This window comes from Camelus bactrianus, chromosome 9 (assembly GCF_048773025.1).
Source record: "Camelus bactrianus isolate YW-2024 breed Bactrian camel chromosome 9, ASM4877302v1, whole genome shotgun sequence".
NCBI lineage: Eukaryota > Metazoa > Chordata > Mammalia > Artiodactyla > Camelidae > Camelus > Camelus bactrianus.
In genome coordinates, this window is record NC_133547.1 from 13,122,606 (window position 1) to 13,141,089 (window position 18,484).

The window sequence follows — 18,484 nt, forward strand, 5'->3', positions numbered from 1 at the left end:
ATGTCTTCCCCCAGACTCATTCCCCTGTGGAAAGATTTTAAATACCTTATAAATGACATGATACAGAAAAGCAAGGTAAGTTATATATAGAACATAAATGTGTTATTGGCTTCTATCTTAATAGTGTTGAGCACTTCAGAGGAGCACAGATCTTCTGTGGAAGCAGGAAGCAGTCAGGGTAGATCATAAAGACAATTTTCACCTTAGTAGGAAGTGGGCCATCAACTTACAAATGAGTCTAGAGATCTCTTGCAAGGACTTTTTGGTAGTGATGGAGGAGGCCTTTGAAGCACTGTCAGAAGAACCAACCCTCTGGAAAGAGGGATTCTTCTAAAAGAGAAGGGAGAAGGCACCAAAGAGAACATCTGCCAACCTCAGTTTTGCTACAGCTGGCACTACGTAAAAGGATTCCATGTGCATGTGTCATAGCCCATGCTCTATCAGCGTGGAATAATATATATTGAATATATACTATCTTCCTCTGTCAAATTTAAAGGCCAAGTAGGGTATCCTAAAAGTCTTACTTAGTGCAGTTTTAGGCTTTAATAACTTAAAGCTGCACTGACTTTTGGAACACTGTTACATTACATCTGGGTATATGGCAGTGCACTTGCCTCAATAATCTGTTAAATGTATCTTTTATGACATGCGTACCTTTTAGACAGAAGAGAGGATGTTAGAGGACAGGTATACTAACTTCATGTCGGGAAGAACAGTTTTCCCCTGTGCTCACACCATAAAATTTGCCTATATACACCCTTGGTGTGGTTTGGTTCTCTCTTGTGTTGGGGGCTTTGTTACGCGCTTGTGAAGTGTAGGGGTCCCACAGGTGGTAAATTGTGCATGTCTGGGTGTCACAGAAGTGGTCCTTGGGGCTGAGGCATTTGCGAACTGCTTCAACTGTGACTTAGGTGAGAATATATTTTAGTGCATTCCTGGTCTCTCAGTTTATGCCATGCCTCTCCCCAGCAAACTTCAGATGACCCAAAGACTGATGTAGTTGTGCTGAGTGACCGGTCCCAGATTCTGTTCAGAGAGTCTCGCTATCCTCAAAATATGCCGCTAATATGCTATTACATCAGTGATGCCAACTTCTTTGCCTCCCTCTCTTGGGTGACAACAAGCACAAAAGAAATCCAGGTAAAACTACCTAGCCTTTCTTCTTCTTCTTAGCCCATTCTACAGGGGCCATGCCCATGTAAGTTCTGACCCTAGGTTAACCCAGGAAGAAATACCACTTGAATGAAAGTGACCTGGATCCAGGGTTCCCACCTCATCCTTTCTCTAATTACAGTCTCCATACTGAATAGATTTTATGGTTCTCCTAAAGTAGGCCAAGGGTAGGGAAAGAGTCTTAGGTTTCCTGCTTCTACAATATTTCCAACTCCCAAAACCAGGGGGTTAAATCACTCTGGAGTCTTCCAATTTCTCCTTAGCACAAGAACAGGGGAAAAGAGCTGAATATTTTGCTCTTTCCTCTTCTACTATCTTTTCTAGGCAGTTTCCGTCTTACTCTCTTCTAGGCAGTAGTATGGATGCAGAGCAAAACCGAGGACATGGTGGAGAAGAGAACATTCTCCATGACCGAACGACTGCCGCCCATCCAGTCCATGGTGCACACAGGCTCCTTTCATATCCTTGTGGTCTACTGTGGTGACCTGCTCCTGCGGCTCTTTGGGGACCACTTTCGGTCATTCAAATCCTTGGCTGTAGTACCCTGCCGCTTTAACATCAACTGCCTCTGCTATGACCCAGAAATGAAGATGCTTCTGTCAGGCATCCCAGGGGCAGTGGTCACCTGGACCATTGAGCGGACTGGCAAGGGCCTCCAAATAGCCTACATGGCTTCCATGCCTGGTGATGAGCTTGTCCACGACATCGTGCTGAACGGCCCCAATGGCTCCATCCTAGCCCTGTGTGGGACTGTGGTCAGGGTCCTTGAGCGCCAGGGCCACGGCCAGCTGGGAGAGGTGAAGAGGTTCACTTCCACCACCAGTGGCTCCTCTATCACCTGCTGCTTCACCTGTTTTGATCAGGGCTTTCTTTATGCTGGCAACAAGACTGGGGAAATCCAAGTATGGAACCTCAGCTGGGGCCACTCTCTCCACAGTTTCAAGGCCCATTTCTCATCAGTGGTATGTATCCACAGCCGGCCAGAAGCCCACACCCTGCTAACGGCTGGCAAGGAAGGCTTAATCAAGGAGTGGAACCTGACCTCAGGGGGCCTGCTGCGGCGGCTAGAAGTTGGCGAGGAACTGTATCAACTCCAGTTTATCAACAGCACTACTTTCTTCTGCCAGACCACCCATTCTTTCTTCTTGCGCAGTTTGCCCTGCTTCTACAACCTCTTCAATGTCTGTGGCTCTGCTCCCCAGCAGGTGCGTCGGATCCGTTGTGGTGATAACTGGTTCCGGATCCTCTGCACTACGGAGGATGGCTTGTTGCACTTTGTGTCCCCACTAACAGGGAATCTTCTGGTTCTCACCTGGCCCTTCTCAATCCTGGACCAGGCTGTGGACTGGGCCTATGACCCAGATAAAGAGGAACTCTTTGTAGCAACAGGCAGGTCAGAGGTACTGGTATTTGACACAACCCGCTGCCCTTGCCCAGCCAAGTATCTCTTATGCACCTCACCCGATTCTCAGGACTTGGTACAATGCCTGGCTTATGGGCATTTCCACCTGGGTCGGGGTCTACAAGGACTCATGTTCTCTGGACACCAGAGTGGTGTGATCAGGGTGCTTTCCCAGCACAGCTGCGCCCGAGTAGAGAAATTCATGCACTTTGGGGCTGTGTTAGCACTCTCTACACTGCCTGGAGGGCTTTCTGGCAGCCGAGAAAACTCTTTGCTCTGTTCCTATGGAATGGATGACTATATACACCTATCAGAAGCTGTGCTTGAGGGGATCAGAGTACTTCTGCGGCCCCTCGCCAGCATTCTCAGCAGCTGTCACCTAACACATCTGATGCTTTTGCCCGAGTCTGTGGGTGCTATCACGGAGACTAACTGCCTACGTCTCTGGAAGTTCCATGATTTTCTGTCCTCTGGGTCACAGGAAGGCTTGACATTCATAGAGACATTGCCACTGCACCAGTGTGCCATCGTATCTTTTGATGTCTGCTTATCCTTGAGTCTTTTTGTCACAGGTGGCAGTGATGGCTCTGTCCGGATCTGGAACTTCCATGGTAGACTTGTAGCCATGCTGGACTCATCACTGCACTTTGGCCCACTCTGCTTTGCAAACGACCGGGGTGACCTGCTTCTAACTTTCAACCAAAGTCTTTATCTGGTGTCCTGTTTAAAACTGCTTCCACCAACCCTGCTGGCTCGCCTTTCCCTTATGGGTATGACAGATGAAGTGTTGGAAGTTCCTAAGCCTTTCATACCAAGCTTCTTTTTCTCCTTTGAGACTATGTTTGTGCCCAAGTATGTTTACTCTGGACAAGGGCAGCAGCAGTTAGTGGGTCTGGAGAGCCTTGTCAATAAGCGAGCTATTGCCTTTGATCATAATGTGCCACATGTTATAGAAGAAGATGAGCAAGGGAGCCCTGTGTTACTGTCTTCCTTCAGACGCGATGCCTCGGACAAGGAGGAAACTGATTGGAAGCAGGTGAGAAAACTTCCTCATTCCCATTACGTCATTCCTCCCCAACTGCAGCTGACTACCTGGAATGGACTCAACCCCTATCAGATACTGCGATGCTACTTTGGCCATGGGAGGAAATGGCTCTTGGCTCCTGATTGCTACATCCCTAACTCAGTGATTCGTGCCCGTCTTTGGCCAGAGGGCAGCCCGATATACCTACAGTGCAACCTGCACTCACCCATGCGGGAATTGGAATGGGACAAGTCACAACAATTCTTTTTCTGGCACAGTAAGGCAAGAACTATAAGTGATGTAGGAGAATATTCATATGAAAAGGAGGAAGAAGACTTCCTAGAAACAAGAGTGACCAAGGATGTAACCTACAGTGTCCTTACAGACTCAGCAAACCGCAGTTGGCTGGGAAGAAAGATGAGTGAAATAGCTATCAATAGCCTGATAGAGACAATTCTCAGTATTATGATCCATGCTTCTCCACTGAAGTACCAGTGCTGCATTGGTGCACTAGGGCAAATCTTTGCCTCTTACCAGGTGTCTCCACCCCTGCGCTCCGAAACAGCCCATCGTCTGTTGGATGATACAACCAATTCCAACCCACTGATCCGAGAGCTAGCCTGGGAAGGGCTGAAGCGTCTAGGAATGATTACTCATCTCTTTGCCCTGCCTCTGGCCCAAGGACTAATGGACAAAGATGAAAGAGTGAGGAATAAGGCCCTGAACCTTGTGCCTGAGACTGGAATCCACACTAAGACCTCACTCTTAAACTTGATCCAGAACCGAGATACTTTCCAGGAGATGCAGTAAGTTCTTTGTGCCTTCTTCAGTTCTTTACCAGTTTCTGATTTTCTTCTTCCCCCTCCCCATTTCCCCCCCCCTTCCTTCATTATCTGTTCATCAGTGTTCATTAACTTTTCCTGTCCTTTTTTCTTGTTCATAGTCTTTTTCCATTCTTAGGCTATCCTGACGATCCCCTGACTGCTCACTCCTTTCTCCATTTCTTCTCCTATTCTTGTTTGTCCCCTTCCTCCTCAAGTGCCCTTTTTCACCCTTTTCTCCTATCCCTGAAGCCCCCATATACAGATCACTCCATTCACTGCCATCTCAGCTTCCTAGACTTTTTCTTTCTTCTCGGCCATCCTTTACCTCTACATACACTTTCTGTTGGTCACTTTGCCAAGTCACCTGCCTGTTCCACAGCAGTTCTTTCCTTCTCATTCTCCCTCTTGTCCCTGATTCAGCACAGTCCTTCCTCTCCTTTGACTTTCATAGGCAAGAAATGGTTGGGGAGGAAACCCTGGACCATCTGCTGGGAATGAGGGCCACAGATCTCCAAATCCTTCATACTCAAGTGGAGCAGCGATTGAATGAAAACCTGACCTTATCACAGAGAGATGAAAAGCCTACTTTTTCTTTATATATCACAGAGGCTTCTGAACTTAGCTCCTTTTCCAAGCCACCTGATATAGTTTCTGAAGAACCTGAAGTTGCCGTCAAGCCCAGCAAAGGCCAGAGACGGAGCCGAGCAGAAAGCAGAAAGCATAGTACGTATGGAGTGATCTGGTTCATGCCTCAGGGTCCCCAAGAGGCAGGGGAGTTAGGGCTAAAGTGAGTCAAGATGTATCAGGTAGGAACAGAGATAAGTGGAAAGATCCTTTCACAGAAAAGAACCTTCCTAGGAAGAATCCGCCCAAGTTCAGAAAGACTCCAAGACCTACCTCTCTAGGATTTGGCAGGGGTTGGGTGGCTGGTGATGAGGGGAGGGAAAGCACTGGGAATAATGCAAGGGGAATGCTTTTTTTTATAAAGGCCTCAGCCCCCTCTGTTGGCTACTTCTTTTATGGCAGTTCCTCTTAGCTCATACCAGATACTGGGAAGGATGTTGTTTAAACCTCCATGCTTTCCTTATCTCCATCTTTTTATTTTCCCTACAGCTCAAAAATTTTTGCGAAGCCTCAAGAAGATGAAAGACACTGACACAGAGCCAGGTCCCTTAGAGGATCAAGGTGATCAGAGTGAAGCTACACCAACTCAGGGGGAGGGTTCTAGGTCTTCAGCCTCCAGTATAGCAGAGATTTCAAAAGAAGATGAACAAGAACATCCAGAGAAAGATGCCGCAAAGGATTATGTTGCATTGACCCTGAAGATGCTGAGGAAGATGCGTGACAAAAGAGGGAGGAAAGCAACAATTCAGAAACCCATAAAGAGGCGCAAGAGGAAGGCAATAGACGCTGAAGTTACAGCTGAGGAATCTCCATTTCCTGCAAGGGAACAGAAAGTTGTGAAGATGGTGGAAGCCATAGGGCGGGGTGCCTCTGGAGCCCCTGGCCACAGAATTACCCCTGGAGATGGCTCATCATGGCGGGATGATCTGTGTCGTCTTATGACCCTGAGGATATCTGGTTCCCAGACAAAAATGTCAGAAGATCTAAACATGGAGCTAGTGACCACGGCTCAGGAGATGCTGGCAGATCGACAGCCCAGCTGGGAGCTCTTTCAGGAGATCTGCCCCCTGTTGAAGAGAGAAAGTGAGACACGGCTTGAGGACCTTGACTGGGATGTAGCCTGGCCAGAGGAGAAACCAGTTTTTATTCATGGAGAAGCAATTAGAGAGGACATGGTGATCAAAGACATGGAAGAGGAGCAAGTGCAAAAGGAAGAAAGGGACAGGAAGGCCTTGCAGGAAACCCAGGTGCTTCCCAAAAAGGCCAAGAAAAAGAAAGTAATTTTTTTAGAACCAAGAGATCTAACCAAAGGAAAACAATTATCAACAAAGGAAGAGAGGAAACCCTCTAAGAAGCCCTCTAAGCACGAGAGGAAAGCAGTCCAGCAGGAAACAAAAGTGGATAAAAAAGAGAGGAAAATAACCAAGAGGGATGTGAGTCAGGAAGTGGGAAAAATGGCCAAATTAGAGGGGGAAATGGTTGAGCAAGAAGGAAGACCAGTTAAGGAAGAGCCAAAGGTGCCTTGGCAGGAGTGGAAGAAGTCCTGGGATGAGTGGAAACAAACTTATGGTGAGTCAAGGATATCTTGGGATGAATGGAGGAAATCTTTGGACAAAAAGTGTCTTGAGGAAGAGGAGAAATTACAAAAGGATGAAGAAAAGCTACTCCCAGATGAAAAAAGGCTGGATAAGGACATGAGCAAGCTGATATGGGATGAATGGGAACAGATCTGGGAAAAGATGTCAGGCAGGTCCAGGGAGCAACCATTGGAGGATGAAGAAGAAGTGACCCTAGAGGAAGAACTGTCTCCAGAGTGGGGAGAAGAAGAAGAGGTGATTACAGAAGAGCAGAGACAGATCCACAAAGAATATAAACAGGCACAGGTTGAGAGGAAACGGGCCAAAGAAGAGAGGAAGCTGGCACAAGAAGAAAAGAAGCTAGCACAGGAAGAGAAAATACTGGCGCAGGAAGAGAGAAAACTGGCCAGAGACTATGAGCAGCTGGCCCAGAAAGACAGGAAAACAGTCCAGGCAGAGAGTAAGTTTGTCCAGAATGAGGAAAAACTAGCCCAAAGACGGGGGATGCTCAGCCAGGAAGCAGAGAAATTGGCCCAGCAAAGGAAGAAATTGGCCACGAAATTGGAGAAACTGGCTCGAGAAGAAGAGAAAACAGTAAAGAAAGGAGGGAAGCTAGTTGAGGTAAAAAATATATTGATCCAGAAACTGGAAAAGCTGGCCCAGAAGGAGCAAGATCTAACATGGCAAGAAAAGGAACTAGCCCAGGAACTGGAGGACCTCACATGGGAAGAGGCGGAACTGGCTTTGAAAGAAGAGGAACTGAATCAGGAAGAAGAGAGACTGGCTAAGGGAGAGGAGGGACTGGCTCAGGAGGAAAAGGCACTGGCCTTGCAAGAGGAGAAACTGGATATAGAAGAGAAAAAAGCGGTCCAGGAAGAAGAGCTGCTGATCCAGGAAGAGAAGAAACTGGCCCAGGACAAGGGAAAATTGTCTGAGGAAAAGGAAAGACTTGCCCAGAAAAGGGAGCAATTGATGAAGAATAAGCAAAAACTGGCCCAGGAAGAAGAGCTGCTGATCCAGGAAGAGAAGAAAGTGGCCCAGCACGAGGGAAAACTGTCTGAGGAAAAGGAAAGACTTGCCCAGAAAAGGGAGCAGTTGATAAAGAATAACCAAAAACTGGCCTGGGAAAGGAAAAAATTGGTCCAGAACAAGGAAGAACTCACCAAACACAAGGAGATACTAGCCTGGAGGCAGAAGACTATGCCTCTGGAGAAGGAGAATCTGGCTCAGGAGAAGGTGAAATTGGCTCAGAGGAAAGAACACTTAATGCAGCACAAAGCAAGCCTCACCCAGAACAGAAAGAAATTAATCCAAGACAAGGAGAAACTGGACATGTTCAAGAAGAGACTGGCTCAGATGGTGAAGAAGCAGTTGGAGGAAAAGGAGAAACTTTTCCAGAAGAAGGAGAAACTGGATAATGTAGAAAAACACCTGACCCATTTAGAGGAAAGCCTGGCTGAGAAACAGCACAAACTAGCCCAGGACAAAATGAAATTAGCTAAGGAGAAGAGGGTGATATTCCAAGAACTGAAACAGCTCAGAGGTGACTGGTCTATTAGTAAGGAAGAAAAGGCACTGGGTATGGAAATGAAGAAACTGGCCCAGGAGAAGATGACACTGGCTGAGGGTCAGGAAGCTCTCTTCAAGGAAGAGACTCAAGAAACTTCAAGACAGAAGAAACTAATCAAGGATGAGCGAGAACTAATTAAGAGGAAATTGTCACTAGAGGAGAAGGTACTGGTCTATGAAGATAGGATACTGGCCACAGAGGAAATGGACATTGCCAAAGGAAAATTGGAGTTTATTAGAGAAGGGAGAGTATATGCCCAGGAACAAAGGAAGCTAGCCAAAGCAATAAGGAAGTTAGCTAGAGAAAGCAAGGGCATTTCCAAGGAACCATCAAAAGTGAGCAGCAAAACCTTAAAGGTACTTCAAGACCTTATCAAAGAAGAAAGGATGATAACCCAGAGAGAAATAGAGATGACAAAGTTAAGGAGGGCATTCTTCATTAAGGAAAGGGAACTGAGCAAGACACAGAGTGAACTTGATGCCAAAGAGTGGGATTTTTCTGAGGAACAACCAGAAATTACCACAGATGAGAAGAAACTGGCTAAGAGGCAGAGAAAACTGGCCAAAGAAATGAGAAGAATGATAAAGAAAGAGAAAAAAATGACTGAGGAAGAAAGGAGATTGGCCAGGCAACAGAGAGAAGTCATACAGGAAGAAGAGGAGGAAGGAATAACAGAGGAAGAAGAAGAGGCAAAGCCATTCCTTAAACAAAGGTCAAGAGAGAGAGAAAAGCTAAAGAGAGTTGAAATGCAACAGGAAGAGTTTCCCACTCAAGGGGATACAGTGAAAAGTGAAGAGAGCCTCTCTGAAGAAATGGAAAGCCTGTTAAATGAAATAGAGCAAGAGAGTTTGTCTGACGAGGAGGAAGAAGAGGAGGAGGAGCAAGAGGAGGAAGAGGAAGAGGAAGAGGTAGAAGAGGAGGAGATGGGAGACGAGAAGGTAGAAGAGGAGGAGAGGGAAGAGCAGGAAGAGGAAGGGGAGGAGGAGGAAGAGGAGAAGTTGCAGCAGGAGGAGGAAGAGGAGGAGAAGGAGGAGGAAGTGTCTGAGAAGGAAAGCACGCGTGAGGAAGAGATGGAAAGTTTGAGTGAGAGAGAGGAGGAAGAGGAGAGAAGCTTGTTGGAAGAAGAGGTGGGCAAGAAAAAAGAGATCTTAAAAAAAGAAAAACGATTTAAATTACTAGAAGAAAGGAAAAAAGACCTAAGAGGAAGAGAAGCAGTACCTTCTATTCGAAAAAGAATCCCTGAGGTCAAAGGCAGTGCTATAAAACTGGGAGTTCTGAAAAGCCCATCCAAGCAACTGATCTCAACAGTTCTGGGGAGGGCAGAGAAGTTACCCATGCTAGAACCAACTAAACAAATATCCTGGGAGGATAAGGCTACAGTACTTGAGAAATCCAGGATATTCCCAGGGACAGGGTTTATAGATAAACAAGAAGAATTGTTGAAGCAATACAAGCCTCTACATGTTTTGGATACAACTTCAGAGTCTGAAGAGTCTGACTTAAAGACCCCATATTTATCCCAAATATTGAAGAAGAATGTGGAAGCTCATAAACTCCAAGGCAAACCACTCGGGGCCAAGTGGCAGTGGATTTTGCAGCGTCATCCATCTCTGAAGGTACAGACTGAGGTACAATTACCTGTGTCCAAAATCCTGGCTGAGGAAATATATGGAGATGTAAGCCTCTCAGATGTAGAGTGGATCCACCATATCCTAGAACGGATGGAGGCAGGAGAACAGCTTTCCAGGGGTAATTTCCACAGGTTGTGCCAGCTTCTCAAAGACCTCACTGCAAAGGGAAACTTAAAGTGGATGCATCTGGCCAAACTTGAAGCCCTTGGGTACCATCACAAGCGGTTCCTGGAATCACGAAGCACGTGTATCTCAAAACCCAGTAAAGAACCCATGGGCCCAAAACACCTGAAAGTGATCCCTCCTATAAAAAGAAAGGAAAAGGAAAGCTGGCTAAAATCTTTGGCTGTCTCCATACCGAAGTCCCCATTAGCTACCAGAAGGATTCCAGACCCAAAGGCTATAAACTGGTATCTTCTAGGAGAGCCTTACAGGAGTGCGCGGGCAGAAGAGATATCCACTGCTCTCAAGGAGATGAAAATGCAACACTATTATCCTGCCACAAGAGACATTTTCACAGGTGCCCATGCCTCTGTGGAAAAACAAACCCTAGCACTGATGTTTCAAAAGAACTTCTGGGCTTTTAAGGATAAGGGCAGGTTTCCCAAATTGCCCAAGCTGGAAAAGAAAGCACAGGCCAGCTCTAAAAAAAAGGAAGAGGTGCCTCTATGGGAGACGTTTGTGGCACTGTACCATGTTTTGCGGATGTTGAAGGAGCGATATGCGAAAGACACTGCTGCTTGGATGGAACAGTTCTACCGCCTCATGGACCTGTACCAACTTAAGTCCCCTCGAATCCAGAGGCTGCTACAGGAACTGCTAATGAGAGAGGAGCCCCGATCCCAAGAGATCATTTACAAAGAGGCCCTAAAGACCATGGACCTAGTTCCTGGAGAGCGGTTGTTCTACCATCTGTTTTGTGGTAGTTCTCACACCCCTAAAGGTCCTCTGGAGTTCCAGGAGGTGGTGTCCCTCCCAGAGCAGAACAATGTCCGCACCATACTCCCTATGGGCATTGCCCAGTATGGGATCTTAGAACTCGCCTGGAAGAGTCTGCCCCAAGCTGATTTACACCTCACCCAGGAATTGCCCTACATTGTGGCTCCTACTCCTTAATTTGGGACTGGAGGGGCAGGACTTTTCATTCCCACCTGGGGAAAGGCCTTGTCACCAGAATCTAGACCTTTATCCTTAGGGCCCACACAGAAGTAGGATTATGCTAAAAGCCTTTCCCTACCCAGCTCCAGAAACCAGCTTTTATATGTGGAATAAAAAGGAGGTTCTCATTTACATCAAACACTGTGATGTGTCCCTTTTCCTCAAACATTGCTTCTCCAGAAAGGTAGCTGGGGAGACCAGATACTCTCATACTCCTGAGAGTGGGAAAACTTCCCAAAAGCCAGTGGTGCTCACCCTTTGGAGGCCTTCAGGCAAAAGAGTCTGTCCTTGTCTTCTCCCTTCCTTGCCTCCCATCAATTCTCCCCTAAAGACCATAGGAAGGAAAACAACTGGCACAAAAATGGATGTATATTTAGCATTAATATAAGAAGCATTGATATAATGGAAAGAAAACGGATTTTAAAATCAGAAGACCCAGCATTTCCCTCTTGGTTTTTGAGGGTATACAGTGGAGGCAGACTCTACTTCCCTGATCATAGCCCTGCATGCTGATGACTTGAGTCTAAAACAGCAGGTACGGTGGGTATTGAAGAGATCCTCAGAGTACAGGAAAAAGCTTCAGTAAGTTCTAGCCAGTACCATCTGGTGACCTCATTACCGGATGGCATTAAGGAATGAGGCCGTTTGTGGGTAAAGCAGAAAGAAAAGGAGGGAAGCCTATATCTTTCACTTCCTTTGCCAAGACCTGGATGTGGGGTTTGGGAAGGATGATAGAATGCAAATTTGGGAAATTAGGTGTACGTTCAAATAAGCCTCCAAGACAAGAGTTAAAGGGGAAGGGATAGTAAAATGAAGGAAGTTGATGCTGCCAGCAATCGTATTCCTTCCCTGATGTCCTCTCCTCACCTTGGAGACTACAGAACTGCCTCTTTCCAGGTAAGCTGAGCCTTCCAACAGATTCTAGCAAGTAGCCCATCTATGCCATTTGCCACTCTCCCTCCCAACCTCTCCTTTGTTATTCTGCTCCCTCCACCTGGAATAGAGGGCAAAAGAACATTTTGAGAAGTTGGAACCACCTTCAAGGCCAAGGGCAGTGAGAACCCTGAGTGTGTAGTTGGGCTCTTCCAGGTCAGACTATGTATATCAGGCCCCATGGAGTATATGAAAGCTGTAGGCTGGGGACAGAGAGCCTCAAAAATGATGATTGATGCAACAGCTAGGCAAGGCAGCAGAAATAAGGATGGCCCAGCTGACTCTGCAGCCTTGACCTGAATCATTTCTCCTTTTTGACCTCTGTTTACTTGTGTCAGAAAGAGGACAGTGCACAAATTGCAAATACAAGGCATGAAAGAGGAGACATCACTACAGATCCTAAAGACATTAAATGGATAAAGACTACTATACACAACTCTATGCCCATAAATTTGACAACATAGGTGAAATGAACAAATACCTTGAAAGATCCAGAAAGAGAATAGTAATACCTATCAAATTTGTTCTGCAGGATATCAGTGGATCCTCTGGTCAAAAAACAAACAAACAACACAGTGACAAAAAATAGTCTTAACTGTTGTGGTCCCAGAGTCAGGAAGTCTATGAATGGCTCTTAGGGAACCTCAAAACCTTGGTACTGGCTGTGACAACCTGGATATTGTTTTGCCTTTGTCAGGATGGCAGAGACCAGGGTTTGTTTGTATTTTCCCTTTATTACAAAAATTTTCAGTCACAAAAGTGGAAGAGAGTATTATAATGACCCCCTAGATCCCCATTACCTAGATTTAGTTGTAAACATCTTGCAAAAATTGCTTCATCTATCTTTCCTTTGTTGAAGTATTTTAAAATAAATCCAGATATCATGATATTCCAACTCTAAATACTTTGATATCCATCTCTAAAAAAGAAAATTTTCTTCCATAATAATTTTCATATCTAACATAATTTTCACATCTTAATAATAATTCCTTAATATCATCAAATATTCTAATACAAATTTCCCTGGTTGTACCTCAAAATGTCCTTTTTTTTTCTTTTTCAGTTTTATTAGGTAGAATTATTACAGATTGATTGCACATACACATTATATTGCATGTAAATACATATATAAGTATACTGTGCTTTTTTAAAGTTTACATATATGTACTAATTATTGTTTCTAAGAATAGATTAGAGCTTTAGCTTTTTTAACTTACATAGTTATGAAAGGAATAAAGCCAACTACAAAATAAGAATCAACAGAATGTGATAATCCAATCATAAAGGATAGTCAAATGTGCTTACCTATATTCAAGAAATCAATCATCTTAGTTATAAATAATAAGTAGTTCATTTGTGCCCTTATTATTATTGTTATTATTTTTTAGATTCCTCATATAAATGATGTCATATAACATTTTTCTTTCTCTTTCTGGCCCACTTCACTTAGAATGACAATCTTCAGGTCCATCCATATTGCTGAAAATGGCATTTATTCTTTTTTATGGCTGAGTAGTATTCCATTGTGTATGTGTATATGTATGTATACCACAACGTCTTTATCCAGTCACCTGTCTTGATAGGTATAGGGACCTATAGCCAAGGAGCAGGGTAGGGGGTCTGTGAATGGAAAATTACTAAGTGGAAGCATTAAGGGTGAGGGGATTCTGGCAAAACTGATCAAACAGGACTCTTCCTGAAGACAGGTCAGGGTGATCAGACATCACTTGGGGGCTGGCAGAGGATAAGCAATCCAATTAGGTATGAAGGGTGATCAGATATCAAAGGATGAGGGTTCTTGCTTAACTGACTTAGCAGGGTTCTTGCTAAAACTGGATTTCACAAGGAAGTGCACAGATGGACGCAGGAGGAGGTTCAGGAGCCTGACTGAAGTTTGGTCAAGCAAAGAATCTTTGTCAGAGCTCCCACCTAATACATTCTCTTTTCTGAGTAAAGTAAAAAGTTATTTGCTGGGAGTGTGCAGGGGAAGAGAAAAGACTTGAGTTTGTAGGGCATCAATCTCTGTGGATGTACAATATTTCTCCAGGAGCACTTAGAAGCCTGGGTGCAAGAGCAGTGAAAGTTGTCAAATAAAAAGAAATTCAGAATTGGATAAGGAAAGACTATTCAAAAAAGACTATTGCAACATAGAGAATGCTGCAATCTCAGGCTCTGCAAGTGTCTCAAAACCAAAGTGTCTCATCTTTTAAAGGGAAGGCTAACAGGAAATTTTAAGGGGAAACTGGGCAAGTGAGGAGGTGGGCAGACACCATCATTGGGGTTCACCTGACGGGAAATATTTCTCCCTGTTATCAGCCAATAACTGATTCTCAGAAGAATTGTTAAGAGAGGATGTTCTGCATTTTAGTGCTTGTTCAGACCTGTGGTCAAGCTAAATTTCAGAGGTATTAGGGCAAGAGAGAAGCTTGACTAAAGTGTGGTCAAGCCAAGGCAGAGGGGTGAAAAAATGGGCAACTGGGAACACTTGGTGAATGTGGACAGCTGGACTGGATCTACTGTGGGAGGTTTTGCTAAGTGTGAGGAAAAAGAGGCAAAGAAGATTAAGGGTACTGGCAAAGGAATGAACATAAATGCTCATGGTATCCAGGCTGGATAGAGAAGGAAATAAAGTCAGCAGGAAGCTGATCTATAGGGAGAAAGGTCAATAATTGAAGACTTTGATGTAGCTGAAGACTAGGTATGGTAGTAATAATGGAGAGAGTAAACAAAAGAATAGGAAGCGATATTCCTCTCGCTAAATTATCCCAGGGCCAGGCGCTAGGCAGCTAGGGAGCACCCCTATGTCCAAAACCTGCTGAAATTATTCAAACCAACTTATCCTAAATTGTTCACCTGCTCTGCCCTGCCCTTCCCACAGAAGCCATTACCTAAGGCTTCTCCTGTCATTCCTGTCTTTTGCCTCCTAACCACCCTGGTGTCTTTCTCATGTGATCCTGTGTGGTGCACCTGTCTCTAGGTCTCTAGGACTTGTGAGTATAATAAGCTGATTTCCTGAAACTCTCCTCTGTCTTTTCTCATGGCTGTACCTGACTGACCATCTCGTAAGTAATAAAAAATACAGAGTAACAAAAAAGTCACAATTCCCTATGATCTCTTGTGATTCAGAACATATGCTCAATGTAAGTCAGTTATTGGGGGATTTGGAGGAATATTAATAACACTACCTGTATCAGGGAACAGAAGCAGAGAGATTAATGAGGAGGCTACTACAATAATTCAGAGAAAAGAGGATAGTGGGCTTGAACCAGGGATAAAGAAGCAATAGAAGTGAGGAGTATTGGGCAGATCTGGATCTAGCTACAAACAAGCAACAAAATTTCAATGATTTAATAAAATTAAAGCTTATTTTTCATTTGCATACATGGCAGATGCAGCACCCTTCCGTGCAGTGGTTCAAAGACCCTGGCTTCTTCCATCTTGTGGTTCTGCCATTTGGTAGGGCCTTGGAGTCCTCTGCATGCAGGAAAGAGATGGTGAAGAAGGTAAATTTGTCCCTTCACTGACTTGGCCCAAAAGCAACACTTACCATTTGTTGACATTCCATTGGCAGGAATGATCGATGGCTTCACCAAAGTGCAAGGGGTTGAGCAGCCCTGGCTGGGCAGCCACTTCCCAGCCTTAGTTATATGCTATATTAGGGGAAACTTGAATTTTGATGGACAATCAATTTATGAGGATTAAATGAAATAAATATATGCTCAAAAAACCTAGAAATTTCAGCACCCCAATGCTGCCTCTCCCTAAGGGTTTAAAGGTGAAACTCTGATCAGAGAAGTTTCCTAGTGCAACGGCAGCAAATAGGAGTGATCAGTAGTGGTTATTTGGGGCCTGTGGCACTTTACTCTGGGTCTCATTCCTTCCCTTTCCTAAGACTCACCAGAACTGCCAATGAACATACCCTGGTTTTCAGCCCTTTCTCAGCACTTTCTCTAGATAGGGTAGCTGATTCCCCTAAGAGAACATGAGCTCACAGGCCAAAATAACCACACACCTGAGGAGCACAGATTCTTTAAAAGAAAGAACATGATGGAAAAATTTATATACCATCTGAAGCAGAACTATATGAACAAAGAATATTAAATAATCAAAATAAATATTCTAAAGGAAATCAGGGAAGATATCTGCAATATTAAACACAGAATAATATAAATTTAAGTACCAAGTGGAAATTCTAGGTATTCAAAATGTAACAAATGAAATAAGGAACAAAATAGATGAGATAGATAGTTGGTTAGATATAGGTCAGAAATGAGTATGTTTAAAGAGCAGCTTGAGGGCTCTCCCAGGAAGCAGCCAAAAATAGATAATGAAAAAATATAAAATAAAGGTTAAGAGATGTGAAGGATAGAAGTACAAGTGCCCACATCCAGACAACAGGAGTTTCAGGAGCACAAAATAAAAATGGAGATAAACATTTGAAGAAATAATTGTGACAATTTCCAAGAATTAAAGATAAAAGAACCCTAATTGAAAAGGATTACAGAGTACAAAATGGAAGAAAAATGCAACTCTAGACACATAGTGAAATTTAGGAAAATCAAAGCGAACTCCAAAGGTCAGGCTGTCTACAAAAGAACAAGGTTCATATTGACATCAGATTTCTTTGTAGCAACCCTGGGTCCAAGATGATTGTGGTGTGAAATACTGAAGGGAAAGAACCTATAAATTTATATCCAGCCCAAAAATAACTTCAGGCTCACAAGGCCTCACAAATTTTGTTACAAAAAGGCCCACTTTGAAAACAGTTTTGGAAGAAGGACTGAAAAAAGAAAAGAAAAATCCTAGAGATGCTGTAAGATAAATGGGAAGAAAGGACCAATAAAGAGAACATACATAACACAGAAATAAAATTCTAGACAATATCAACATGAATGGAGGGAGCAAAGATGGGAGAAGTCCTAAGGGATATGAAAGCATGTTAAAGTATTTGTCTTGTTAGGGAGACACTGCTGTCAATTTACTGCCTCTCAGCTCCAAATTATCTCTTCAATATATACTCTACTATATGGACAGAATTGCTTCAAGCACCTCTCCTTTGCAGTGAGCACAACATTGAGCTTTCTCAGTGGAGGGATCTGGAGGGACACTGTAGGAGGACAGGGCTCTCTTGCTGTTTCTGGCTACTGCATGGTGGGTCAGCAGTGTAAAAATGAGGACATCCAATAGAGCTCTGCCACATTCAGGTGCCTGAACATGCAGTCTCTTGTTGACATTGCAGCTTTGGCCTGACCTTCCAATTACCTTCTTGCATTGATCTGGAAACCAGGGCCCCAAAGACCTCTTACTTGCAAACGTGCCTCAATCTGTGGACCATTTCCTGCACTGACGACCTGTGGCATAGAGGGTTACCAGCAAGCCTCTGCTTCCTCTACACACCCATGCCACTGGCTGCTGGTCATTTGTGCCCCACCTGCACTCTGAAGGGTTGGTTCCTGTTTGCCCAGAGACTGCAGATCAGCTCCAGCCTGGGCAAACCAACAACATTTTTGCTATCCAGTGGCCTGAACTGTATCTTCTCAAATGAGGTCGAAACCCCAGCCTTGGAGAGAGCATCCTTCAAAGTTTTTTCTTCTTTGGGTACTCTCTCTCAGTTTTAGGTTACCATATACATTTTCCTTATATCTTATAATGGCTTTGGGACCATTTTAAGGCCTTTGGCTTCTATTCTGCATGAGATGGAAACCATAGGAGGGTTCTGAGCAGAGAAGTAATAAAATCTAATTTACATATTCAAAAAGCACCCTGATGGCTGTGTAGAGAATAGACTGTGGTAAGGGAGTCAGATATTGGGAGCAGGAATGAAAGCAGGGAGATGAATGAGGAGGTTACTACAATAATTCAGAGGAAAGAGGACAGTGGGTTTGAACCAGGAAGAAAGCAGTAGAAGTGAGGAGTATTGGACAGATCTGGATCTGTTTGGAGGCAGAGCCATAGGGATTTGCTGATATACTGAATGTGAATGTGAGAGAAAGAAGGAGTCAAAGATGACTCCAAGGTTTTTGGCTTGACCAGGTGGAAGGCTGGAGACAGCATCAAGTTAGCTGGGGAAGATTAACAAGGGAGTTGGTACTAGGAGGAAGATTAGGAGTTTATGAGTTCAGTTTTGGATAAATTCAGACTGAGGTGCCTATCAGACATTTAAGAGAAGATGTCTGTTAGTCAATTGGATATATGTCTCTAGAGTTCAGGAGACAGGTTTGTACTGGGGTTATAAATTTGGCAATCACTGATATATAGATGATAATTAAAGCCAAAAGATTGGACAAAATGACCAAAAGAGTGAGAGGGGATAAGGTACAGGAACAAGGATTGTAGCCTGAGGAGTTCTAACATTAAGAGGTCAGGGAGAGGTCAGCAAAAGAACTGAGGAGCACTAATGGGTAGAAGGAAAATCAAAAAAAAAAAAAAGTATAGTGTCATAGAAATTAAGTAAAGAAAGTGTACCAAGGAAGAGGGAGTGATCGGTTGTGTCACGTGCTAATAAGTGAAGGGGAAAAAGAATTGAAAGTCAACCACTGGATTTAGCATGAAGATTATTAGTAACCTT

The 18,484-nt window shown here is 44.2% G+C and overlaps 2 protein-coding genes across 2 annotated transcripts in view; both read left to right on the top strand.

The window, feature by feature from the left end:
• Nucleotides 1–10,941, top strand: WDR87 (WD repeat domain 87). Its single transcript, XM_074370857.1, has 6 exons — nucleotides 1–75; nucleotides 970–1,140; nucleotides 1,524–4,405; nucleotides 4,875–5,146; nucleotides 5,537–7,491; nucleotides 7,609–10,941. Exons 1-6 carry the CDS (start codon nucleotides 1–3, stop codon nucleotides 10,939–10,941), a joined length of 8,688 nt encoding a protein of 2,895 aa, XP_074226958.1.
• Nucleotides 10,942–11,793: 852 nt separating this feature from the next.
• The window catches only part of LOC105075876 (WD repeat-containing protein 87-like), a 32,613-nt gene continuing 25,922 nt past the window's right edge, over nucleotides 11,794–18,484 (top strand). Inside the window, 1 exon segment of the mRNA XM_074370858.1 lies at nucleotides 11,794–11,880. Within this exon segment, the coding sequence (XP_074226959.1) occupies nucleotides 11,794–11,880 (87 nt within the window).

Bases quoted from the DNA above. Each gene is read 5' to 3' on its own strand.
- WDR87 (XM_074370857.1), top strand. From the start codon at position 1: ATGTCTTCCCCCAGACTCATTCCCCTGTGGAAAGATTTTAAATACCTT. The intron at 4,406-4,874 runs GTAAGTTCTTTG...TGACTTTCATAG, and splicing joins GATACTTTCCAGGAGATGCA to GCAAGAAATGGTTGGGGAGG. The intron at 7,492-7,608 runs GTCCAGGAAGAA...ATGAAGAATAAG, and splicing joins ATATAGAAGAGAAAAAAGCG to CAAAAACTGGCCCAGGAAGA.